Source organism: Protopterus annectens, chromosome 9.part0 (genome assembly GCF_019279795.1).
Source record: "Protopterus annectens isolate FY-2018-M chromosome 9.part0, PAN1.0, whole genome shotgun sequence".
Lineage (NCBI taxonomy): Eukaryota > Metazoa > Chordata > Ceratodontiformes > Protopteridae > Protopterus > Protopterus annectens.
In genome coordinates this window covers 783,890,364-783,917,068 of record NC_056743.1, presented here as the reverse complement: position 1 = coordinate 783,917,068, position 26,705 = coordinate 783,890,364, and the positions used below count along the sequence as shown (strand labels likewise).

Here is a 26,705-nt window from a genome sequence, read left to right as displayed (position 1 = left end):
GATTTCTTACAGGGTCCAGGCACCCAGATTCAGCAGGCATTGTCCCTCCAAGCACTGATCCTTTCCTGCTCCCACCAGGTCAGTTCAGCCCAGACCTTGGGGAACCAGAACCCATAGACAGCAGCCACAGGGAATGCAGAGATATAAGCAGTGGAGTACTTCCACTTCAAAACCAGGGAGTTGTAAGCCACCTCCTTATGTAAGAACTTGCAATGACCCCCCCACCCCCTCCCTCTGCACAAGACGAAAACTCTCCTTTCATGCAAATGCCTGGGCCACCATTACTGATGACTACTGGGTTCTCAACATAGTGTCCCAGGGATACAAATTTTATTTACACACCCTTCCAACTCCAAGAGGCTTCCCAGATCTACCTTCAAACCAGTGGGTAGAAGTGCAAAAACAAGTCCTTTCCCTCCTCTCCATGAGGGCAGTAGAGCACGTTCCTGCAGAACAGAAAGGCCAAGGTTTCTACTCCAGACTTTTTCTGGTACCCAGGAAAGAGGACACCTGGTTCCCCATCCTCAATCTATCCATTCTAAACACCTTCCTGGTGATCCCAAAATTCAAAATGCTCACTCTACAGCAGCTGCTACCCATGCTCTCCAGGGATGCTTGGCTAGCCGCTATAGATCTAAAGAAGGCCTACCCCCACATTCCTATTAGGGAATCATGCAGGAAATATCTCCACTTCAGGGCAGGATCTCAGCACTTTCAGTTCTTTGTGCTTCCCTTTGGCTTATCTACTTCTCCCAGAGTTTTCACCAAAAATCTGGCTCCGGCCATTGCCTTTTGCAGACAAAGGAATATGCAGATTTACCCATACTTAGACTACTACCTAATTCAGGCAGACAGCCAGGAAAAGCTGCTCAAGCACCTGGCCTTTGTAAAGTCCCTACTAACCTCCCTAGGGTACACCCTCAACGAAAAGAAATCCAAACAGGTACCCACCCAAAGTATTATATTCCTGGGAGCAAGCCTGGACACAGCTTCCCAGGTGGCATTCCTTACACCAGAAAAGCAAACCTTCCTGACAGCCTGCTTCTCTCAACTAGCCACCAGATACCAACTATCTGCAAAGAAAATCCTGCAAGCTCTGAGGTTCATGGCATCTTGCATTCTACTCCTTCCATATGCCAAACTGCATATGAGGAAACTTCAGTAGTACCTAAAAAGCCTTTGGTGTCAACAGTCTCAAAACCTGGTGACTCTTATACCTATAATACCTTGCTTCAGAAAAGATTTTCTTTGGTGGGCAACAGCATGCTCCCTCAACAAAGGACTACCTTTATCACCACCCCATGCCACCCAGACCCTCACCACAGACGCATCATATTATGCCTGGGGTGCACACCTGGACGCCAGGTGCATACAGGTCCAATGGAGCCCACAGCAAGTCCATCTGCACAGCAGCCAAAAAGAGGTGATAGCTGTCCAGCACGTCTTGATAGCTTTCAAGCCCCTTCTCTCCCTAGGGGCTCTCCTGATCAAAACAGACAACACAACTGTGATGTGGTATATCAACAAGCAGGGAGGGACTCCGTCCTACCCTCTGTGCAGGCTGGCCATGGCTCTTTGGCACACAGCCTCTGCCATGCAACTCCACCTGTTAGCACAGTTCCTACCAGGTTCTCTCAACTCTCTGGCGGACCACTTAAGCAGAAATCTTCTGGACCCACACGAGTGGCAGCTCAACAGAAGAACCTTTGCCCTAATAACTCGGAAATGGGGCACCTCGAAGGTCAACCATCAGCTCAGCACGTTTTGCACCAGGGAGCATCACTGCAGGGCTTGGAAAGTGGATGCCCTGTCCTTCCCCAGGGTCGGTCTATCAGTCTATGGCTTTCCTCCACTACCTCTCATCCCCAGGGTACTGCTCAAAATAAAGGAGGAAAAACGAAGGACAATTCCTATAGCTCCAGACTGGCCTCTCCAGCACTGCTACACCTTGCTCTGCAGCTGGTCTCCTCTGCCACCTTGGCATCTCCCTCAGATTCCAAACCTCCTGACCCAGAGGGAAGGGGAATTCATGCATCCCCAATTGCAGACAGTTTGGCAGCTTGGCTTATTTCCTAACCCCCGATCAATCTGCCAACCTCAGCAAACCGGTTCCAGATGTTATACTTGAGGCCAGACGCCCTAGCACTAGGAAGTCTTATGCTGACAAATGGAAAAGGTTCTGCACCTGGATTCAGGCTAAGGGAGCCAATACAACACAACCCTCCCTCCCTCTCATCCTGGATTACTTAGCTGACTTGCTACATAGTGGGCTCTCCTTTTCCTCTGTTTAAATTCATGTCTCTGCTATCTCTGCTCATTTTCCCACTGAGCAGCCCCTTTTCTCACACCCTCTGATCAAACACTTCCTAAGAGAGGCTAGCAACTTGAGGTCACCCAGAAGAGCACCAACCCCAGCTTGGGACCCTAATTTTGTGTTGGAAAAGCTCCCACCCCTCAAACTTGCCTTTTCAGCAGAGCTAAAATTCTCTCCTGGAAGACAGCTTTCCTTCTGGGCATCACTTCAGCCAGAAGGGTCTCAGAGCTGCAAGCACTCATGGCTGTGGAACCCTTCATCATCTTCCATGCTGACAGGGTATCCCTCAGGATTAACCCATCCTTCGTGCCCTAGGTGGTGTCAAGTGTGGCTCTCAACCAATCCCTTCATTTGCCCACCTTTCTCCTTAAACCACAGAACAAGGGGGAAAGGATCCTGCACTCTCTAGATGTGCACAAGACAGCTCATATTCTATTTAGACAGGAACCTTCAGAAAATCTGATCAGTTGCTGGTTATCTTTGCTGCAGGGGTAGAGGGCAAAGCCATCTCCAAATGGATAGCACACTGCATCCATTTCTGCTACAAACAATATAGAAAACCTCCCCTGAAGGGGGTCCGGACTCACTCCACCAGAGCAGCTTCCACCTCTGCAGCTTTCCTCAGAGTAGTCCCCATCAGGGACATCCTGGAGGCTGCCACCTCGACATCTTTTCACACCTTCACCAAACATTACCACCTGCCTATCTTCTCCAAATCCAGGGCAGGATATACCTCTGCAGTCTTGTAGGGCATCCTAGCCAGCCCCTAGTTTCCTTGACTACCTCCACCCTTTTCCTCATCTTTGGGAATCAACCCAGATGTGATGACTGCAATAGTGAAACATGAAAAACATAGTACAGTTGTGTACACTTACCACAAATGTAGATGTTCGAGTGCATTCACTGTTGCAGTCCTGGTTTCCCTCCCTCCATCCCCCTCTTTCTTCTCTTTCCTTACAAGGGACATATTAGTATTTATTTTCTACTGGTGGGGTTCTTTCTCCAGCACCTGGCTCCCACTTGGGGGCTCCTGACAGGTTAGAGCAAGAAAAACTGATGTAATGGCGTTGGCTGCCTTACTACTACTGACAACCTGATGTCAGTTCTGAAGCGACAGTAACCTATGCAGAAATACTAAGCCTCTGGTATTCGGGCTGGCCGAGAGCTACCCTGGCAGGTATGACCCAAATCTGATGACTGCAACAGTGAATACACTTGAATGTCTACATTTATGTTAAGTGTACACAACTGTACTTTTGATGTTTTTTTCCATTTGTGGATAATGGTTCTCACCATGGTTCACTGGTGTCCCAAAGCTTTAGAAATGGCTTTGTAACCTTTTCCAGACTGATAGATGCCAATTACTTTCTTTGTCATCTGGTCCAGAATTTCTTTAGATCGCAGCATGATATCTTCCTTTTTGGGATCTTTTGGCCTACTTCACTTTGTCTGACAAGTTCTATTTAAGTGATCTCTTGATTCGACATGTCTGGCAGTAATCGGGCTTGGGTGTGGCTAGTGAAATTGAGCTCAGCTTTCCCAAAAATGTGATTAACCACAGTTACTTCATGATTTAACAAGGGGGGCAATTATTTTTTCGCATAGGACCATGTAGGTTTGGATAGTTTTTTTCTTAATAAATAAAATCATCACTTAAAAACTGCATTTTATATTTACTGGGGTTATCTTTGTCTAATATTTAAATTTGTTTGATCTGAAACATTTAAGTGTGACAAACATGCAAAGAAATAAGAAATCAGGAAGGGGCCAAATACTTTTTCATTGCACCATATAAACTCTCTCAATGAAATGTAAATCCATGTATAACTAGTTTGATAGCAAATTGGTTCACAAACAGAACCTAGGAAATTCGGGTGAGTGGCTCTACCCCTTCAAAAGCCTATCATTAACAGTGTACCTCGGGGATGAGTTCTTGTTCCACTGTTCTTTAGCATTTACTCCTTGAAGGTCAAAGCAAATGTTAAGGTTTTATGGCTGACCAAGTCTGCAGATGACTGTAAACTTGGTGCCATCATATATTCCCCCAGAGGGCACACTGGTCATCCAAGAGGACCTTTCCCAAACACACAGTTGGTGTCAAAACCATGCAGTAAACCTAAGTGCCAAGAAATGTATAATAGTATCCTTTGGCAAGCATGACTTTCCTTATAACTGTCACATTGGTGGCACGCAACTGAAAGTTGATCCCATAGTCAGGAATGTAGGAACCTCTGTTGACAATGAAATATCATTTGATCACTGTGTATCCATTATTCTAAGAGAGTCCTTTTTCATTGCACAGCTTGTGTTTAAAGGTATGGCATTGAAGTCCAAGGATGTACTCATTCTTCTGTGATCTGTTCTCATTAGGCTTATCTTTGAGTATAATGCTCCTTTTGGTATACACCAAACCTAGAACAACCACAGTGCTTTTTCACTGAAAAAAAAATCAAGTGCCTAAATCATACAAATCATGCAGACGGACTCAAAGCTAGAGTCAGCCTGTGCCTCATTTATAAAGCCAGAACAGACCCTAAACTTTCAGACCTATTGATACATTCACAAGTCTAGTGAGAGCATAATCAGCATGTCATTTTGCGACATGAATAGGATATGTTGGAGGGTTAGGTGTGTGTCTCACTAAATAGTTCTACAGAACAGTCGTCAACTCCATATAAAGCAAAGTACTTATCTTCTTGTAATGTAAAATAATTTTTATGACTGGGTTTGGAAACTGTAAATTCATCCCCAGTTTAGCACTTAAGTCCCTGATGGAAAGGGGAAGAAGTGTCCCATCATATGCTTGCTTGTTCTGGTCTGGGTTATTCATAGCCAAGACTAAAAAAAACTTTGATATGAAATGTATGGCTGGGCATCTTAAGATCCAATATCAGCAGCTTAGTAAGTACCTGTAATTCTTTGTAGCAGTTTCTTGGGCTGCCCTTGATGCCAGGCTGCTGTGGCTCTTTGAAGCAGTACTTTTCCCCTTCCTAGGTAACCTCCTGCCTCCATGAGTTTGACCTTTCAGTTAAGTATCTCACAGTGCTCATTCTTGGAGATGATTTTTGCATGGTTCACAAACTCTTGCTTATGTGGTGGTTTTACTGCCTGTCCTTAGCCCAAGTGTTGGACTCAAGGAGATTTCTGTTTGTTAGCTGTAATGAGTATGTTCTTATATCGGTTGAACTGTAAACAGCACCTTCCTTAATGGGTCAGGAGGAAAATTTCTAAGTGTCCTTTTTTTGGTTTCTATGTAAGTTGAGGGAGTGTACATTAGTATATCAATTGATAGTTGTAGTAATACTAGATCTTAATATTCTTGATTTAGCCGCTTGATGCTAATTAGTGGCAGGGGTCAAACTCGTGAGTGTGGGAGTAGGCGTTCGCACACTTATGAAGATGATGCGTGTTATCACCATGTGTGTGTGTCACAAGTCTGTGCAGGTCTCCAGACATGGGAATGTCTGGGAAAATTTGCTAAGTACCATCTGGTGGAGAGTGTAAATCCTTATGTATGAACCATCAAGAGAGTCATCGTCTTAGATTAGCTGATGCAGTAAAATGTTACCTGTTATTTTTTGAGGAGGGTAGTCTACATCCCAGATTTATTATTCTCACTCTGAGCTTGCAGAACCTTGTGGAAAGTTGAGCACTTAATGTCACTGATAAGTGGAGTGGTGTAGTTACCCTTTCATGAGGTAGTGTGAGCTCTGAGTGATAATATAAAAGTGGGAGGTAGGGTACAAGGGCCTGCTGTCCAGCTGCCCCGCAAAAAATGTTTAAGAACTACTCGGTGTACTTTGTTTTAGATTATGCTGCATTGTTTCCCTCCGCTCATAAGTAGATTCAATTGATAATGTATCTTTATACAGAATGGAAATTGCAGAATTTAGTTTATAGTATATTTGCAGTTTCTCCAGGAAGAATGCTGCAAAGTACAACCTCTCTGTCTCTCTCTCTCCCACTCTCTCTCGCAGGTGCACACACAGACACTGAAGAGAAATGTCTTTGGCTAATAGTTCCAAATTCTTCAGTGCATATTTATTCTTCGACAGCTGGTTGGGTTGGAGTTGATATGGCTCCCAAAGGTCAGCTTGCAGAAGAAGTAAAAGTTAACATACATATAGACTTTAATTTTATGTGTATTATAGGTATGTATGTGTGTGGGCTTATTTTCAATGATTGTGCAATGTCTGAAAGGTCCCACTCTGCAGTAAGATAAGCTACTTCTGAACATTGAAGTAAAAATTTATTCACACCAGCGTATTGTATTAAGTGGCTTTCTGTACTAGCTGTTGTGCCTTGAATCCATGGGCTCTATGGGGCATAGTCTACTTTTTATACTTCTCCATGTGGTGCCTCCTGCCAACAGAATTAAACAAGCCGACCTATGTAGAGTTCAACCTTCATTTGGCTTTAGTAAGCCAGCTGTAGTGGTGGTGGTGGTTGTGACAGTTTTATTAAAATAGTAAATGATTTGCTGAAGGTCTAACAATGAGCAGAATGCATCTCAGGGGTGTTCTGATGAAGTGGAAAAATGTGCTGCATGGACAGCTCTGTAAAAGGTATTTAGTTAGTTTGAGGCATTGTTTCTGATGATCCATTAGGAATACTTAAAGGGTATACCTCGTTTAAAATGTTAAGTTGTCCAGATTTCATGTTTGGCTTTTATTCATACCCGAGTCATTAGTAGTTACATGTAAGCACTTTTTAGTTTTCATACCCTTAATCATTGCTGTGTCAGCACTATTTATTATCTTAGATATGTAGTGGCCATGCGTTTAAGTATCATTTTGTTCCTGTGTTTACTTCATAAGATTAACTGATTGGGGAGCTTTGTTCATGTGCTGAGCAAAATGCCATCTGTGATGGTATTGCTGGTCATTGTTAGGCCTTTGAATAATGTCAGAGGATTATTGTTTCTGTACTTAATGGATATGTATGGTGATGGTGTGATTTTTCTTTCTCTGTTTTTTGTACCATTCATTTCCCCTTTTTTGCTACTCCAAATGTATGCATTTGTTTTTTTTTTTTTTGGCTCCCTCCCCATTTTGCCTTTCCTTCCTGTGCTTTCCTTTTAATCAACAGTTGATGGTGCATGACAGCGTGCCTATGTGTTCAGCCCAATATGAACGCATTTTCAATACTACCCGTATCCCGGGAGTTGACACAGGTAATGAAATTTGAGATTTATCTTTTTTGTTGGGGGGGGGGGCTGTATTTTCACTGTGATATTACATTTGCTCAGAACAAGTAACAGGCAGATTTTTATCTAAAATGGTCAATGTAGTGGTACTATTAATTAATGCTTAAGAATTGCCTACTGATGGGCCTTTTGATCATCTTGCCTATCAGCCAGAGCTTTGGAAGTCCATTTTGTGGCTGGTCGCCTGCACTGAGGACATAAGTAGAACAAGGTTAGAGAAGGGAGATCTGCATGTGCCATGTTCATTTTTTTTTAGCCACACAAGTGATTGGTAGTCAGTTTGCCCATTTCATCAAGGTGACATCTGGGACAGCGTGATGTGTACCCACACTGGGATTGTTTTCTATACCTACTAATACTGCATTTGCGATTTTTTTTTTTTTCTTTTGTGCTGTATTGGCTTTGGCCTTTTTCATTGTGATTTTTCAGTTCTTTCTAAGAATGTTGACATCCCTGAAGTGATAACCAACAAGTGTGGAAGATAAATTCCACTAAAGGATTATCCTCTTAGCTGACTTTTCTGTTGGTAAAAATCACCCACTGTTGACTTGGAAGTACTCTTGTGCTTTTTAGTATGAATAGTGTAACTCATTGATCCTGCAACTTTGGGGCTTTATTGAACACACAAACCTTGTGACCTCAGTCTGAGAACATCTTCCATAGGGAAGCCTTCCTGTAGTGGTTGTAACAGACACGTTGTTACTATATTAGTTGAACTACAAAGAGCACTTTCTTAGATGGTTCAGTAATAACCTTTTTAGGTAGCCTTTACTGTTAAACTTCTCTGCAGGTTGAGGAAGTGTGCATCAATATATCAACTGATAGTTGTAAACGTTAAACCTAAAAAAGTGTTAAATTTCTGTGAGCAGAAAGCATGAGGCCTTAACAATCTTGTGAGTGCCACAACAATCTGAAGGTGCTAATCCCAGTCAGGTGCAGCCTGGTCTACCTTGGCTCTGGCATCTGTTTTTCCCAACTGTCCTTGACCTTTTGTACGTTAGCAGTGGGCTAGCAGCTTTGCATCCTTTCATGGACTTCGACTCTCAGCCAGGTGAAAGTTCACAAGTGTCTGTAGAAGGGAACCCCTAGGCATACACCACTAGGGCGCACTTTTCTTCCTTTGATATCAAGAGTCTGTGGCTCAAGTCAGATGGCAGTATTTTCTGTAGTTCAAAAAATCTAAACTGGCCAAACCTCTGACATAATATGCTGTGGGATAGAAACCATCTTTAAGGTTAACAACTACCAGCAAATATACCTGCTATGACCTCATCCATTTTTTATGATTGGTGCTTTGTTGAAGAATGATATAACATGGTAGTAGGTGCATGCCTCAACACTCTCTCAAGGGGAGCCTTTAATGTTAAGTTGTCTATCTCGCCTTCATTCTTGCTGTTTGGGATCGGAGCCGATCCTCGGCTCCAACTCAGCCATCTTTAATAGCAAGAGAGCTGTTTACTGGCTCGAGGCTACCCCTTATCCCATGATGCCTAGCGACAGTTACCCAGATCTTGTTTGCCGCTTCAGCTGTGAGGTGTGTCGTTTTCTGGCTCAGGCTTGTATATTTTCAATTTTTTGTGTAAAAATATTCTCTTAGACCCTTTAAACTAATAGATATTTTACTTCTCTTAACTTTATTCTGTATGTGTTGTTGAGTGCTTTGTTCTTCTTAGTTCCCTTTTATTTAGAACTAGTTTAAGTTAGAGAGTTCTTCCCGCTCCCCCTCTCCCTAGGATAGCCGTTTAACTTAGAGGCTCTCCTTTCCTTTTTTGCTATTGTAAAAAAAAAAAAAGAAAAAAAGTTTATATTTATAGGTGTACTTGTTTAGAGTAGTACTTACTTGTCTGTCTGTGTTTCCCTTGTGGTACTTAGTTTTTTTTTTTTTTTTTTTTTTGTAGTTGGGTCATGTCTAAGGAAGCTAAAGTATATGGCTTTAAAAACTGTGACTCATGCTGTCAGAAAATGTCTCTGACAGATGGGCACACTAGTTGCGTCTATTGTTTGGACGCTGTTCACCTGCAGGACTCTTGTTCTATTTGTCATGCCTTTAGTCCAAGAGTCCTGCAGGAGCATAAGAACAAATTGATCCTTAGGGGTCTGTTAAAACCTCAAAATTCACTGGCAAAGAAATCCCAGTCAGTGAAATCCCCAAAATCCACTAAGCCGTCTGCTCCACCTTCGGAGCCGACTCTTGTACAGGATTTACCGAGTATGTCGGTTCCGGCTGGCACCGACAAGACAAACCCCTCCGTCGGCTCCATCGGATGTTTTGGATCCGTCTCTGAGCCATAAGAGGCTGAGGTCCCCTTCATTAGTCAGTTCATTCGGCTCCTCTGTCTCCATTATTGCAAAGTGAACGTAGCCACCATTCTTCACACTCCTCTCGATCCTCTAGGCTGTCTGATCATGATGAGGAGAGAGTAGTAAGTAGGTTGCTTAAATCACAGGCACTAGCAAAATTATTGTCTAGCCCTCCTCAACAGGTATCGGCTCCATCTACCTCCTTTTCTGTTCCTCCTCCGACTCCATTGAGTTCGGAGCCGGAGTTCATTGGGGATCGAGAAGTGGAACCGTCTGCTTCGATCACCATCTCTCCTTCGGCTCCGACTACCTCGATTGTTCCTTCAGTCAAGGAATCTGGATGCCAGGACTACCTCTATGGCTCCGAGGGGGCAAGTGGCATCTGACCCTTGTCTGACCCCGTTCTCCCTCCCAGAGCATCGGCGCAGGTGAGCTCGGCTCCAACATTGGCCTCGGAGCCATCCCCCTCGGCGCGGAGAAAGATTCCTATTTCTTCGGAACCGGAACTTTCTCTGCCTCGAGGCAAGGATGCCTTTGAGGTCATGCGGAGTGTGCTGTCCCCCGAAACAGGTCCACTACCAGCTTCATCGACTCCGTCCCCCGTAGTGTCTGTGCCAACCTCTGCTCCTCCTCCAGACCCCAAGCATAGGGAACCTATCCCTCAGGACACCCCATTGGGTGTTTCCTCTTCTTCCGAGGCCTCCCTGCTTACTCAGAGGAGCCTCCTCGGAAGAAGTGCAAGAGGAAGCACATTGACTCCCCTGAGTCTGTCACTTCTGATACAGACTTAGATGAATTGGAAGGGTCCCCGAGATCCCCCACTGAAGATGTTTCCTTTTTAGACATCCTTGAAATGCTTAGGCAAAGGGGGAACTGGACTCCCCTAGCCCCTACTTAGGACGAGTCTGTATTCCTGGATACTTTTGGTTCCCGACCTTCCACCTCCTGGGTTTCTCTTCCTTTCAACCCGCTTATGTCTGTAGTGGCTCGAAAGGCTGGGTCAGTTCCGGACACAGTGGAACCAACTCCGAGGAGACCTAATAAATTTATTACAGCCCCCCAGGATAAGCAATTCCTTTCTAAAGGTGTGCCCGTTGATGCCATGGTGGTAGCAGCAGCCACCAAGAAAGAGTTAGCAGAGATCTCTTCATCTGTTCATCCCCCTAACAAGGAGTCTAGGACAATGGACAGGTACGGAAAGTGAATGTTTACTTCAGCGACCTTCGCCATAAGATCCCTGAACTATGTATGTCATTTTACTCGTCTTCAAAGGGATCTCCTTAAAGAACTTGGAGATACCCTTGAAGATCCTACAGCTGAGGGAGTACAAGCCAAAGTAGCTTCCCAGCTAGCGACTCTTAATTCTGTAGTTAACTCCTCCATGAGGCTCATTTCCTATGCAGCTGATGGAGCGAGTAGAGCCGCAGACACGGGTGTGGCCCTCGAGGCATGCTTGGATGCGGCTGTGTCACTTTGCGGAACCTTTCGAGCTTCCTTCACCAATACCCCCTTCGATGGCTCCTTTCTGTTTGGGCCACAAGTGAAAGACACGTTGACTAGGTGTGAGCAAGAAGGCAAGACTCTCTCTGCCGTTGGAGTCCATTTTTCCACTCTCTCTAGTCATTACCCCAAAGGTCAGAAGAGTGGGAAGATATGGTTCCGCAAATCTCGGGGAGCCTTGCCTGACACACGTGGTAATTTTTCCTCCAGAGGCAGGGGGGAAACAACAATAATAGACACCACCCTCATAGCAGAGGGGGGGTCCGCCGAACCAGGGCAATAGAGAATCCTTCTCTGACGAGCCCTTCCAGCATCCCTGAAGGGTTGCCCGGCTGCTCACCTCTGGAGGCAGTCGGGGGAAGACTTTAGCTGTACCCAATATTCTGGAAAAATTTAACAAGAGACAGATGGGTACTATCCATTATATCCGGAGGTTACAAAATTCCCTTCCATCAATACCCCTTACAGTCAAAGAAGGCCCTTCCAGATGTTCCACCCAATCTGAAAGAGCAAGCAGTAATAGAAGTTTCAAAACTGCTAGAAAAAAGAGCCATTCAGGAAGTCCCCGCAGACCAGCACAGATCCGGAACTTACTCCAGATTCTTTTTGGTACCAAAAAAGACAGAGGACTTGAGAGATTCTGGATCTCAGCAGACTAAACAAATCTGTACAAAGAACAAAGTTGGTCATGCTACAGTCCATTCTACCCTTCCTTTGTCAGGACAATTGGATGTGCTCGATAGATCTTCAGGATGCGTACTACCATATCAAGATGGACAGACACTCCAGGAGATTTCTTCACTTTCGGGTGGGAGCCAGACATTACCAGTTCAGATCTCTGCCCTTTGGTCTCGCCACAGCCCCCAGGGTGGTCACCAAATGTATGGCAGTGGTCAGGGCTCACCTGAGACGTCAAGGATTCCAGGTGTTTCCATGTCTAGATGACTGGCTCCTCACAGCTACCACCAGGCATCAACTCTTACAAGCGCGGGATTATACAATCACATCTTGCACCAAGCTAGGTATTACAATAAATTTCGAAAAATCTGCCTTGTTGCCCTGTCAGCCTATCACTTACAAAGGAGCAGAATTAAACACAAGGGAAATGTTCTCAAGGTTACCACTGGAAAGTGTGTCCATAATTCGTCAACAAATGCAAATCCTAATACAGAGCAAAACGATCCAAGTCAGGTATGTCCTTCAAACTCTGGGCTCCATGGCAGTTGCCATTCTTCTACTTCCATTAGCGCATTTCCACATGAGAATTCTTCAGTGGCTTCTTTTCACGAAGTGGTCTTTCCAGGAGCTACCCATGTCTCACATGATCCTGATTACAGAGGCCTGCAAAAGGCACCTTTCTTGGTGGATGGTCTCCCCACTAGTGACTCGGGGCAGACCTTTCATACAGCCCCCTCTGGTAGCCACATTGACTACAGATGCTTCCCTGATAGTGTGGGGGTGGGGGGCATTATCTGGGCAGGACAGTCCAAGGCACTTGGCAACCTCACGAGTACCATCTGCACATGAATGTCCTAGAAATGAGAGCCGTGCTCCTAGCGTTGCAAGCCCTTCAAGACTCTCTTCCTTCTGGGATCATTGCAATTCAAACAGACAACATGTCAGTGGTGTGGTACATCAACAAGCAGGGCGGAACCAGATCCTACCCTCTGTGTCGAGAAGCACTCGGACTATGGCAGTGGGCGATTTCCTCCCAACGTTTTCTGATTGCGATGCACATCCCTGGGAGATCCAGGGTCATAGCGGACCGGCTCAGCAGAGTTATCCTCATGCCTCACGAGTGGTCTCTGAATCAGGAAGTTGTGGATCTTATCTTCCGCAAATGGGGACGGCCTTGCTATGATCTTTTTGCCACCCCTTTTAACGGCAAATGCAGCAACTACTTCTCCCTTTTTCCGCTTCCAGGTCACATAACCAGCGACGCTCTAGTCCACGATTGGCCTCAGGGACTTCTTTATGCCTTTCCTCCGTTTCCCCTGATACCGAAACTCATACAGAAAGCAAAATCGTTGGGTTGCAAAATGATCCTCATTGTCCCCTACTGGCCTCAACAGATATGGTTCCCGTTCCTGCACCACTACCTTCTTGATCAGTCCTGGACTCTGGATCCGATTCCAGATCTCCTGAATCATCAGTCAGGCGGGTTGCAGCAATCCCTCCAAACTCTCCAGCTCATAGCTTGGTTGCTCCACTTCCAACCTTAGCCAGGCTTCCCAGCATTTCCCCAGCAGTCCGTGAGATTATCGTCTCCTCACATAAGTCTACAACGAGAAAAACTTATGCTAGCAAATGGAAATATTTTTCTTATTGGGCAGAGTCTAGGAATGTGGATCCCTTCTCAGCCCCAGTCCACGAAATTCTTAAATTTCTAGCACAACTTTTTCACTCCGGGGCCGCTTCCGCTACAATTAGGGTACAATTAGCGGCCTTTTCTAATTTTCATATCGGTTTGACAAATTCTAACATCATGTCTCATAAGCACTGTAAAGCTTTTTTGAGAGGAACATCTCTTCTTAGACCTCAAGTGAGAGATCCCCCTCCTCCTTGGGACCTTAATTTAGTCCTAACTTCCTTAATTCTGCCTCCATTTGAACCGGCAGTATCCTGCTCCATCAAGTTTCTGTCTTGGAAAACACTCTTTCTGGTTGCTATCCCTTCAGCTAGCCGTGTCTCAGAACTTCAAGCACTATGTGATGTTCATCGTGCATACAGCTGCAGTCATAACAGATGGGTTCTCCTGCCGTCAGGCGGGTCCTCGGTCGGCCGAATTCCAAAGTCTAGGTCCGGCGTCGGTTGTCGTGGCTTTTTCCCTGACGTCAGTGCGCCAGGGGTATAAAAGAACCAGCCAACGCCATTTTCTTCAGTCTTTCTTGCCGCGTGGTGCCCGAAGCAGAAGCAGTTCGCAAGTGCCGGTCGGCCAGCTCCTGAAATTACGAAAATTTTGCAACCGAAGTCTTCTTGAAAGCTAAGTGCCCCGTTGGGGAAACTTTTCTTGCCTCAGACCGATGTCAGACAAAGTTAATAACTGTATTTCATGTGGGAAGCAAATACCGCATAAGGATTTCCATTCCCTCTGTATTCCTTGTTTAGGCCCAGACCACGACGTCTCGGTCTATCGTTTTTGTGCTACATTCAACAAACGCACCATTAAGCGTCGGGCAGAGTTCACCCAGCATTATTTTGGCAAAAAATGTAACTATATTATGTCATCGGATACTCCGACTCCAGCTTTGTCTAAAAAACGCAAAGATAAGGACCGACACACGAGGTCCGCGGCCTCTACCGACACCACGCCAAAGCCGGCTACATGTGGTCCGGTTCTCAGCGAGGCGCCTACGCAGCCCCTGACTACCGGCGACACTACATTGGCGGTGTCTCCTGTACCCGAGGACGCTGGCTCCTCGGCCCACACCCCGACTACAGATACCGAAGCCACTCTTGGCGGTGCATCTCAAAACGTGGACAGGTCTACCTCCTCTCAAGGTTTATTCAGACCTTCCTCTTCTTTTTCCATCAAGGCTTTCACTAAGTCTAAAGCAGCCATGCATTCTAAGAGACAAGGACCCATCTCCAGGGCCCATGCCTAAAAAACAGATGCTTAAGATGGCTGAGGATCTAATTACTCTTATCAGGGGTTCTCAACCCCCCCGGACAAAAGGCTCAGAGTGGAGGAAGAATCCCCCTCCTCTGATCAGGGCTGCATTATATCAGAGCACTCTGATGAACAGGAACATTCTTACTCCTCTTTTGAAGACTTTGATGCAGAGGAGTCCATTCCCTCTGTATCCCCCCCAGAGGATTACTCATTTGGGGAAACTTTGCATACCTTAAGGGAACACTTCCACTGGGAAGGCCAAGATTATTCAGATTCCAAGAAAAGGCTTAGGGAATTTCTCTTGCTACCTCAGCACAGGCCTCTAGCTATACCTCCGGTCTTGGACATACTAGATGATGTGTACTCGGAGGTCTGCCTAAACCTGGATTCTCTACCTCCAGCTCCAGTCAAGCCTGACAGGTACTACAGGGTTCCTGACTCACACCAATTTCTATACAAAAGCCATGCTGCTGACCCAGAAACTATCTCACAGGGCCCCAAGGGAATTAAGGCCTCCACTGCTAAAAATCCATTACCTTCCGAGAGAGATTCCAGATCCTTAGAAAGGTGGGGAAAAAAGGTATATACCTCGGCCACCTTAACCATGAGGGCATTAAACTGTCAGTTCCATATGCTAAAGTACCAACAGTTTTTGTTATCACATTTGAGAAGTAAAATGTTACAACCTGAACAACCAGACTTGAAGGAGTTGCAGGATTTGATGCATAGTGCAGAGCACGTGGTTAAACATACCTTACAATGTGGTTTTGATGCTCTAGAGGCCTTGTGTAGAGCTGCTGTTACAGGATCAGTCATACGTAGACATGCCTGGCTCAAGGAACAAACCTTACCAGATCATGTCAAAGCTAAATTACTAGATGCCCCTCTACAAAAAGATGTATTATTTGGTGCTAATGCTGAGGAGGTATTAAGGAAAATGGAGGAAAAGGGTAAATCAATGCAAACTGTGAAATATTTTCTACAGGTACAACCCCCACATTTCAGTAGAAATTGGCCTTCCAAAAATTGGTCCTTTCCAGCCACGGACAGACCCCAAAGAGGTAGATACAGGCGCCCGAGGGGCAGAGGGCAATCCCAAGGATCGTTTAGAGGCAGACAATGGCAAGCTCCTACACAGAGGTGGTGAGGATAACTTGCAACCATTCAGAAAGCAAGTGCAATGACTTTCCTCTTTGCATGCCAAGCAAGACTCAAATGGCAGCACCCTTAGGCGGAAAACTGGCATTATTTTCAAAAAATTGGCATATTGTCACAAAAGACAAATGGATCCTGGACATTATAAACAGAGGCTACAGATTCCATTTTCACACCCTTCCAAAAATAAGAGGCATGCCAAACCTGCCACACAATCAAAGGGCAGAGGCACAGAGACAAATTTCAGATCTCATAGACATGAAAGCTATTCAGGAGGTACCTACGCACGAACAAGGTCAAGGTTTTTATTCCAAACTATTCCTGGTACCAAGGAAGGGAAAAGATTGGAGACCTATTTTGGACCTATCCATCCTAAACACATTTCTACTTGTACCAAAATTCAAGATGCTCACTCTACAGCAGCTTCTTCCCATGCTGGGCAAGGAGTCTTGGCTGGTAACATTGGACCTCAAGGAGGCATACCTGCATGTCCCAATCAGACAAAATTGCAGAAGATACCTCAGATTTCTTGCAGGTTAAACCCATTATCAATTCTCTGCATTGCCCTTTGGCTTATCTACTGCGCCCAGAGTATTCACGAAATGCCTGGCATCAGTAATTGCCTACTGCAGACTTCAAGGGATACAAATATACCCCTATTTGGACGACTGCCTGATCCAAGCAGACAGCAAGCATATTCTTCTGAAACATCTGGCTTATGTAATAATGTTGTTGAATTCTCTGGGATACACAGTCAACAAAAAGAAATCAAGGCTAATATCCTCTTGGAAAATAATTTTCCTGGGTGCCAACTTGGACACAAACACCAGATGGCCTACCTCACGCCAGAGAAGCAGGGGCAACTAATTCAATACTTCAGAACACTAGCAAATTGCACCAGGCTGACTGCAAGGAAAATCCTGCAGGCTCTGGGATTCATGGCATCTTGCATCTTACTAATCCCATGTGCAAAGCTGCATATGAGGAAACTTCAATGGTACCTGAAAAACCTATGGTCTCAACACAGCCACAGTTTGGAAACAATAATACCACTAATTCCATGTCTGCAAAAGGAATTTCTGTGGTGGGCTCAAGCATGCCAAACAAACACAGGTCTCCCATTCAGCAAGCCTCAAGCAAATTAAGTCATCACAACAGATGCCTCTGACTACGCCTGGGGGGCGCACATGACAGATCGGTGCATTCAGGGCAAATGGTCCCAAAAAGAAAAGCCCCTACACATCAATCAGAAGGAAATGCTCACAATAATAAATGCTATTATAGCTTTCAAAGACCTTCTGCAACCAGGTCAACTATTGATAAGGACGGACAACACCACAGTAATGTGGTACATAAACAGGGAGAACCCATTTGCAGACTGGCCATGTCACTTTGGAACATGGTCATGTCACTTTGGAACATGGCCCTGGACTTACAAATCGAACTACAAGCACAGTATTTGCCAGGCAAGGAAACCACGCTGGCAGACAACCTAAGCAGAAATATGACAGATCCACATGAATGGAAGTTGCATCCTCAAGTTTTTACAGAGATAATTCAAGCATGGGGAAGGCCAGACATAGATCTCTTTGCTTCCCACAAAAATCACCAATTGACAAAATTCTGTTCAAGGATTTTTCATCCAAAGGCCTGGAGAGTGGACACTCTCTCTTTCAGTTGGACATCAATGACAGTGTATGCCTTCCCACCTCTTCCTCTGCTGCCCAAAGTTCTATTAAAAACCAGAGCAGACAGACCAGAGATGATTCTCATTGCTCCAGACTGGCCAAGACAACACTGGTACCCACTCCTGAGGAGCCTGACGCATTCCCCACCATGGACCCTGCCTCTAATGCCTCTTCTTCTGACTCAGCACAGCTTCAAAACTCTTCACAGTCAGCTAAAAATACTCAATCTAGCCGCATGGAAGATTCCTTAGCATCACAACAGACCCTACTCTCCAAGGAGGTGCAGGATGTCATTTTGGAGGCCAGAAGGCCGACTACTAGAAAAGCTTACTCTGCAAAATGGAAATGGTTTTGTGTCTGGAATGAGAAAAAGGGCCAGGATCCTGGAAAACTGAATTTACCTCAGATATTACAGTATCTAGCTGAGCTGCTAAGCAGTGGACTTTCTTTCTCCTCCATCAAAATCCATGCCTCAGCCATTTCTGCAGAATACAACACTGATCCACCCTTATTCTCTCACCACCTCTTAAAACAGTTCCTCAGAGGGGCTAAGAATCTAAAACCCCCAAGGAATCAACCAATACCTGCTTGGGATCTAAATTTAATTCTAGAAAAGCTGACCTTGCCTCCTTCTGAGCCAGCTGCCTCATCAGATTTGCAATATTTGTCCTGCAAAACAGCTTTCCTTCTGGCTATTACCTCAGCTTGTAGGGTATCGGAACTACAATCCCTCATGGCTGTGCAGCCTTTCATCATCTTCCATCAGGACAGTTTCCTTACGAACCAACCCGTCCTTTATGCCAAAAGTGGTATCCAGTGTAGCTTTGAATCAGGCTATACACTTACCTACCTTTTATCCTAATCCTCAAAACAAAGGGGAGAGATTACTACATTCCTTGGATATCCACAGACAACTGCGTTATTATTTGGACAGAACAAAGCCTTTCAGAAAATCAGAACAGCTCTTTGTGTCCTATGCTATAGGAGCTCAAGGAAAGCCAATTTCCAAACAGACTCTTTCAAAATGGATAGCCCACTGCATACGCTTTTGCTATTCTTTTCATGGCAAAACTGTACCTACAGGCATCTGATCTCACTCCACAAGGGCCACGGCTACCTCTGCAGCTTTTCTCAGAGGAGTTCCTACCAAAGATATTTTGGAAGCAGCCACATGGAGTTCTGTGCATACCTTCTCCAAGCACTACAACCTTCCATTATACTCCAAATCTAGAGCAGGCTTTGCCACTGCAGTCTTGCAGGGCATTCTGGCTCCTCCTAGTTCCACCTAGTGCCTACCACCTCTTTCTTAGCTTTGGGATTCTACCCATCTGTTATGACTGCAGCTGTATGCACGATGAACATAGTACAGTTTTGTACCTACCATAAATGGAGATGTTCGAGTGGTAATACAGCTGCAGTCCAGGTTTCCCTCCCTCCTTCCCCTCTTGGGACAGGCCTATAGGCTAACACATCCACATACAACCTGATTGGGGTATTCATTTATGATGTATTTGTTTGCAACTACTGTATTTTGATTACATTGCACTGCATTATTACACAAATTTATGTATTGCCTCCTTTTGGGGGCACCTGACATCTGGGGCAAGAAAAACTGGCGTCGGCTGGTTCCTTTGTACCCCTGTCGCTCTGACATCAGGGAAGAAGCGACCGCAACCGACGCCGGACCTAGACTTTGGAATTCGGCCGATCGAGGACCCGCCTGATGGCAGGAGAACCCATCTGTTATGACTGCAGCTGTATTAGCACTCGAACATCTACATTTATGGTAGGTACAAAACTGTACTATATACTACAGGGTTCCTGATTCCCTGCCTCCGGCTCCTAGTAAACCTGACAGATATACTACAGAGTTCCTGATTCCCACAAGTTCCTGATTCCCACAAGTTCCTTTTCAAAAATCCTGTTGTAGATCCAGAGACCATTTCCCAGGGGCCTAAGGGCATTAAGGCCTCTACTGCTAAAAATCCTACCCCTTCTTTTAGAGACTGCAGGGCGCTGGATAGGTGGGGCAAAAAGGTTTATACTTTGCAACCTTGGCAATCAGAGCTTTAAACTGCCAATTTCATATGTTAAAATATCAACAGCATATTATTGGACTGCTTTAACAGAAAATGATGTTGATTCCTGACTGTGTGGAAAATAAAGATTTACAGGATTTAATGCATTCTGCTGAACAAGTTGGAAAACATACTTTGCAATGTGGTTTTGATTCTTTAGCGGCCTCTTGCTGTTACTAGGTCTGCTCCTTAAGCGAAGCATGTTTTCTAAGCACAATCTTTGCTTGATCATGTTAAAGCTAAATTGTTGGATGCTCCTTTAAATCAGGACCATCTGTTTTGGCAGTAAGGCTGAAGAAGTTCTTAAAAAGGTGGAAGATAAAGCTAAATCTCTGCAAACTGTTAAAAGACTTTTTACAAGTGCAACCTCCTAGATTTAGTAGGCACTAGCCTACTAAAAATTGGTCCTTTCCAGGTCCTCTCAAGCCAAACCCAGACACAGCAAAAAAACCCAGGTTTCAGTCCCTGAGGACTCTCAGAGCTAAGCAGTTGGGGGTCTCCACTTCCAAATCTGGAAATAACACGACACCCCGTATGGTAAACAGTCTCAGTGACTTCTTTTTAAAATTCCCAAGCACTTATCTTTTGACCGCCCCTTTGGGGGGAAAGATTGCTCTTCATGCAAAGAACTGGGAACTCATAACCCAGGACAAATGGGTTTTAAATGTAGTGATGTCCTTCAAGGATGCATCTGCAGTCCTAACAAATGGGTTGTCCTGTCGTCAGGCAGCCCTTCGGTCAACCGGATTCCAAAGTCTGGGTCTGGCCTCGGCTGGTGTCGCACTTCACCCGACGTCATAGCTGCAGTTCTTCGGGTATAAAGGCATCAGCCGACGCCATTTTCCTCAGTCTTTCTTGCCGCGTGGCGCCCGAAGCAGAAGCTGTTCGCAAGTGCTGGTCGGTCAGATCCAGAGATTACTACTACCGAATACTACTTCGAAGACTTCTAAAAAGCTAAGTACCCCGTTGGGGACGCTTTCTTGCCTCAGCCGATGTCAGAAAAAGTGAATAACTGTTTAACTTGTGGGAAACAAATACCTCATAAAGATTTCCACTCATACTGTTTACCTTGTTTAGGCCCAGACCACGACGTAGCAGCTTGTCTAGCCTGTGCTTCTTTTAACCGACGGACGCTTAGACGTCGGTCGGAGTTTGCTGAACAGTTTTTCGGCTCTGATTTCGTGTATATTATGCCGTCGGATCCTCCGACTACACAAATTGCTAAAAAACGCAAAGAAAAGGACCGACACTCGCGGTCCGCAGTTTCGGCCGAAACCGCGGTTAAGCAAACCGCGAGTGTCTCGGTTTCGTCCGAAACCGAGCAAGCGGTTCTAACTTCAGCCGAATCCATGCCTTCTACCGAGGTCTCTTCTAACCTGGTAGAATCGGCCTCTGAAATCCAACCTGCTGCTGTGGTTTCACAGGAATTATCGGACACTATTCCCTTGGATGTTTCAACCCCTGCACGTGGTGCTGCTAGGCCTCCTGCAGCCATGTCCATTAAGGCCTTTGCCAGGGCTAAAGCAGCCAAAATTTCTAAGTCTGTGCCTGTTAAGCCCCCCTCTCACAGGCCCAGCTCCAGTTCCCAAATGCTTTCTCTGGCAGAGGATCTCATCTCTTTAATAAGGGGATCCCAACCTCATCCAGACAGGGCCTCTCAACCACCTCCAGAAAAGAGACCTAGAGCAGAGCCCCCTGAGCCAGTGTCCACGGATGATTCCTCTGATGATTCAGACAATACAGACCATCCAGAGGCTCCTTTTTCTCCTTATGAAGACTCTGATGCTGAAGAGTCGATTCCTTCTGCCTCTCCACCTGAGGAATTTTCCTTTGGGGAAACCTTACATGCCATGAGGGAGCAATTTCAGTGGCAGGGACAAGATTTCTCAGACTCCAGGAAAAGGCTTAGGACTTTTTTGCATTTACCACAACATAGGCCTTTAGCTATACCTCCAGTTCTTTCTGTTGTAGATGATGCATTTAATGATGCTTGTACTGCTCCTGATACTTTACCTCCAGCCCCTGCTAAGCCCGATAGGTTCTACAGGGTCCCGGACACACATCACCATTTATACAAGGCTCCTTTTGCAGATCCCGAGACTACAAGGCTCCTTTTGCAGATCCCGAGACTATCTCCCAGGGGCCTAAAGCAGTAGCATCTACCTCTGTTAAAAATCCCCTCCCCTCTGAAAGGGAATCCAGGTCCTTAGAGAGATGGGGTAAAAAAGTATACACCTCTGCTACTCTGTCAGCTAGGGCATTGAACTGTCAGTTTCATATGATCCAATATCAGGAGTTTATGCTTGATCAGTTAACTAAGAAACTGTCCTCTGATGAATCTTTAGATAAGAAATATGTTCTAGAAATGGTGCATAACATTCAGCAGGTTAGTAACCATTCTTTAAAATGTGGCTATGATGCACTGGAGGTTTCCTTTAGATCAGCCATGACTGGCACAGTTATCAGAAGGCATGCATGGTTGAAAGAACAGGCCTTGCCGGATAATGTTAAATCAAAACTATTAGATGCTCCTATGGATAAGGTCAATTTATTTGGTTCTCCTGCTCAGCAGGTACTGAAGAAAATGGAAGAGAAGGCAAAATCTGTACAAACAGTGAAAGATTTCTTACAGGTCCAGCCTCCAAGGTTTAGCAGGAACTGGCCCTCCAAAAATTGGTCCTTTCCAGACTCCTCTAAGCACAGAGAGGCAGGAATAGACGTTCAAGAGGCAGAAATCAATCCAGAGGTGGTGCCTACAGGGGATGCCAGTGGCAGGGCAACAACCAGCGAGGCACAGATGCAACTACTACCACTGCAACAGGACAATCACAGTGATTTGGCTCTGGCACCGCCTACCAGGGAACAGATAGCAGCACCCTTAGGCGGAAAGCTAGCCTTATTTTCAAAAAACTGGCACTGCATCACAAGGGACATGTGGATTTTGCAAACTATAGACCAAGGTTACAGGTTTCATTTCCATACTTTACCAGGAAAAAGAGGAATGCCAAACCTACCACCAAATCAAAAGACAGAAGCTCTAAAACAAATAGCTCAATTAGCAAGAATGAGAGCTGTGGAAAAGGTACCATCTATGGAACAAGGAAATGGATTTTACTCCAGACTCTTCCTGGTACCAAGAAAAGAGAAAAATTGGAGGCCTATTCTCGACCTGTCCGCTTTAAACACATTCCTCATTGTTCCAAAATTCAAAATGCTGACCCTACAGCAGCTTCTTCCCATGCTGGGCAAGGAGTCTTGGCTGGTGACTCTAGATCTCAAGGAGGCATACCTGCACATCCCCATACGACCAAATTGCAGAAGATACCTCAGATTTCTTGCAGGATCAGAGCATTATCAATTCTCAGCATTGCCCTTTGGCTTATCTACTGCGCCCAGAGTGTTCACGAAATGCCTGGCATCAGTAATCGCTCATTGCAGGCTTCAGGGAATCCAAATTTATCCATACCTGGATGACTGCCTGATACAAGCGGACAACAAAAACAAGCTAACAGAAGACTTACAAAGAGTCATTTACTTGCTGCAAGCTCTGGGATATACAGTCAATATAAAAAAGTCAAGGCTGATACCATCCCAAAGAATAACCTTCTTAGGTGCAGAGCTGGACACATCAAAGCAGATGGCATTCCTAACTGTAGAAAAACAAGAACAACTTCCTCTCTACTTCATGGCATTAACAAAGCAGAACCATCTAACAGCAAGAAAAGTACTGCAAGCCCTGGGCTTCATGGCATCCTGCATAATTCTGGTCCCTCATGCCAGACTGCATATGAGAAAGCTACAGTGGTACCTGAAGAATTTATGGTCTCAACACAGGCACAGCCTAGAAACCAAAATCCCATTAATCCCATGCCTGAAGCAAGAGTTCCTATGGTGGGCTCAGGCATGTCAGTCAAACACAGGTTTGCCCTTCTACAGCATTCAACCAAGCCAAACCATCACAACGGACGCCTCACACCTCGGTTGGGGGGCCCACATGCTGGACAAGTGCATACAAGGTCTATGGACTCAAGATCAGGTACACCTGCACATAAATCTAAAGGAAATGCTGGCAGTAAAATTGGCAATCCAGACATTCAGACCATTCCTCCAAGAAGGGCAGTTGATGATAAGGACAGACAACACCACAGTTATGTGGTACATCAACAAACAGGGAGGCACACACTCATACCCTCTATGCCGGATGGCACTGGACCTATGGAATATGGCTCTGAGTTACAATGTTCAGTTACAAGCAATTTTTGTACCGGGAAAAGAAAACATCCTAGCAGACATATTAAGCAGAACTACCACGGATGCCCACGAATGGTGCTACACCCGGACATCTTCAAAGCAATCACAAGAAAATGGGGACTACCATAAATAGACTTATTTGCATCCCCACTCAATCACCAGCTCAAGAAATTCTGCACAAGGACGCACCACCCACTTGCTTGGAAGGTGGACTCCCTATCCTTCAGTTGGAAAAACCTGACAGCATATGCATTCCCACCACTTCCTTTGATGCACAAGGTGCTATTGAAGATCAAAGAGGAACGTCCAAGGATCATTCTGATAGCTCCAGACTGCCCAAGACAACATTGGTACCCATTACTGAGGAGCATGTCTCGGGAACAAATGTGGACACTACCCCTGATCCCATTGCTGTTATCACAGGACAGCTACAACACCCTGCATCCAAACCTGAAAACTCTGCAGCTGACTGCCTGGAACATTACATAAGAGCAACTAATCCAAATTTATCACAAAGGGTTAAAGACATTATCCTTGAGGCCCGCAGACCTTCAACAAGAAAGAATTACGCAGGAAAATGGAAAAGATATCTCATTTGGAGTACTGCAAAGGGAAAAGATGTGACACTGGTAAACATAGCCAACATCCTGGAGTACTTGGCAGAGCTCTTCCATACAGGCCTGTCCTATTCCTCCATCAAGATACATGCATCAGCTATTTTGGCAGAATACAGCTTGGATCCCCCTGTCTTCTCACATCCTCTGCTCAGGCAGTTTCTGAGAGGAATTAAAAATGTAAAACCTCCTAGGAAACCACCATTGCCAGCATGGGACTTGAACTTTGTGCTAGAAAAATTGACACTTCCTCCTTCCGAACCAGCAGCAACAGCAGAATTACAATACTTATCCTGGAAGACTGCTTTCCTGCTGGCAATCACCTCAGCAAGAAGGGTTTCAGAACTACAGGCATTAATGGCAGTGCAACCCTTCCTGATCTTCCATCAAGACAGAGTGTCCATGAGAACAAATCCTAGATTTATGCCTAAGGTGGTATCCAGAGTGTCTTTAAACCAGGCTATCCACCTACCTACATTCTTCCCCAACCCACAGAACAGGGGAGAAAGACTGTTGCATACCTTGGATGTACATAGACAGTTACGCTACTACCTGGACAGAACCAAGGGCAATAGAAAAACTGACCAGCTTATGGTAGCATATGCAACAGGAAGGGAAGGAAAAGCAATTTCAAAACAGACAATCTCCAAGTGGATAGGAAATTGCATCAGATTTTGTTACTCCTACCATGGAAAGCAAACTCCAGAGAACATCAGGCCTCATTCTACAAGGGCTACAGCCACTACCACAGCTTTCTTACGAGGAGTGGCTAACAAGGACATCATAGAGGCTGCTACTTGGACCTCCGTGCATACATTTGCCAAGCATTATAACTTACCTTTATACTCTACATCCCGAGCAGGGTTTGCCACTGCTGTTTTGCAAGGGATCCTAACTACACCATAATCTCTTCTTCCTCCTCCCCTAGTTTGGCTATGGTATTCTACCCATTTGTTAGGACTGCAGATGCATCCTTGAAGGACATAGTACAGTTTTGTACCTACCATAAATGTAGATGTCCGATAGGAATGCATCTGCAGTCAGGATTACCCACCCTTCCCTCTGTGGTACTCCTAGGGTATTTGCCCATCTAATAGCTAGCTGGGGGGGATCTATTATGGTGTATTTGTTTGTATATATGTACATACATGTTTATTTTTTGTGTTTGCTCTCTACTATTTGGAAACATTGGCATTTATCCAAATTTAGCCATCCAAGAGGGCACCTGGCATCTGCGGCAAGAAACACTGAGGAAAATGGCGTCGGCTGATGCCTTTATACCCGAAGAACTGCAGCTATGACGTAGGGTGAAGTGCGACACCAGCCGAGGCCAGAACCTGACTTTGGAATCCGGCCGACCGAAGGGCTGCCTGACGACAGGACAACCCATTTGTTAGGACTGCAGATGCATTCCTATCGGACATCTACATTTATGGTAGGTACAAAACTGCACTTTCCAGGGATACAGATTTCATTTCCACACGTTGCCAACACCAAACGGGTGGCCACACCTGCCCCCAAATCAGTGAGCAGAGGCTCAAAAGCAAGTTCTTTCCCTCTTAAGCATGGGGGCTATTCAGCTGGTACCGGAAGAGGAAAAGGGACAAGGTCTTTATTCCATGCTTTTTCTGGTACCCAGAAAAGACAAATCATGAAGTCCAATCCTGGACCTGTCTACTCTAAACACCTTTCTGGAGATTCCAAAATTCAAGATGCTGACTCTTCAATTAACTTCCTATGTTAGGCAAAGACGCCTGGTTGGCAACTCTAGATTTAAAAGAAGCATACCTGCACATCCCAATCAGGGAATCTTGCAGAAGATACCTACGCTTCAAAGCAGGCTACTTGCATTATCAGTTCTCTGCACTGCCCTTTGTCTTGTCTACTGCGCCCAGGGTATTCACAAAGTGCCTGGCTCCAGTTGTTGCGTTTTGCAGGCAAAGAAATATTCAAATATATCCATACCTGGATGATTGTCTAATTTT

General features: G+C 45.3%; 1 protein-coding gene across 4 annotated transcripts in view; it reads left to right on the top strand.

Annotated features, from left to right (window-relative positions):
- CPT1C (carnitine palmitoyltransferase 1C) overlaps positions 1 to 26,705 on the top strand; it is a 1,701,035-nt gene that overhangs the window by 773,359 nt on the left and 900,971 nt on the right. For 2 of the 4 annotated variants that reach the window (XM_044083414.1, XM_044083413.1), the window contains exon 9: positions 7,403 to 7,487. The exons of the other annotated variants lie outside the window; for them this stretch is intronic. In XM_044083414.1, the coding sequence (XP_043939349.1) occupies positions 7,403 to 7,487 (85 nt within the window). The remainder of the gene's footprint in view (positions 1 to 7,402; positions 7,488 to 26,705) is intronic. 4 annotated transcript variants of the gene reach the window in all.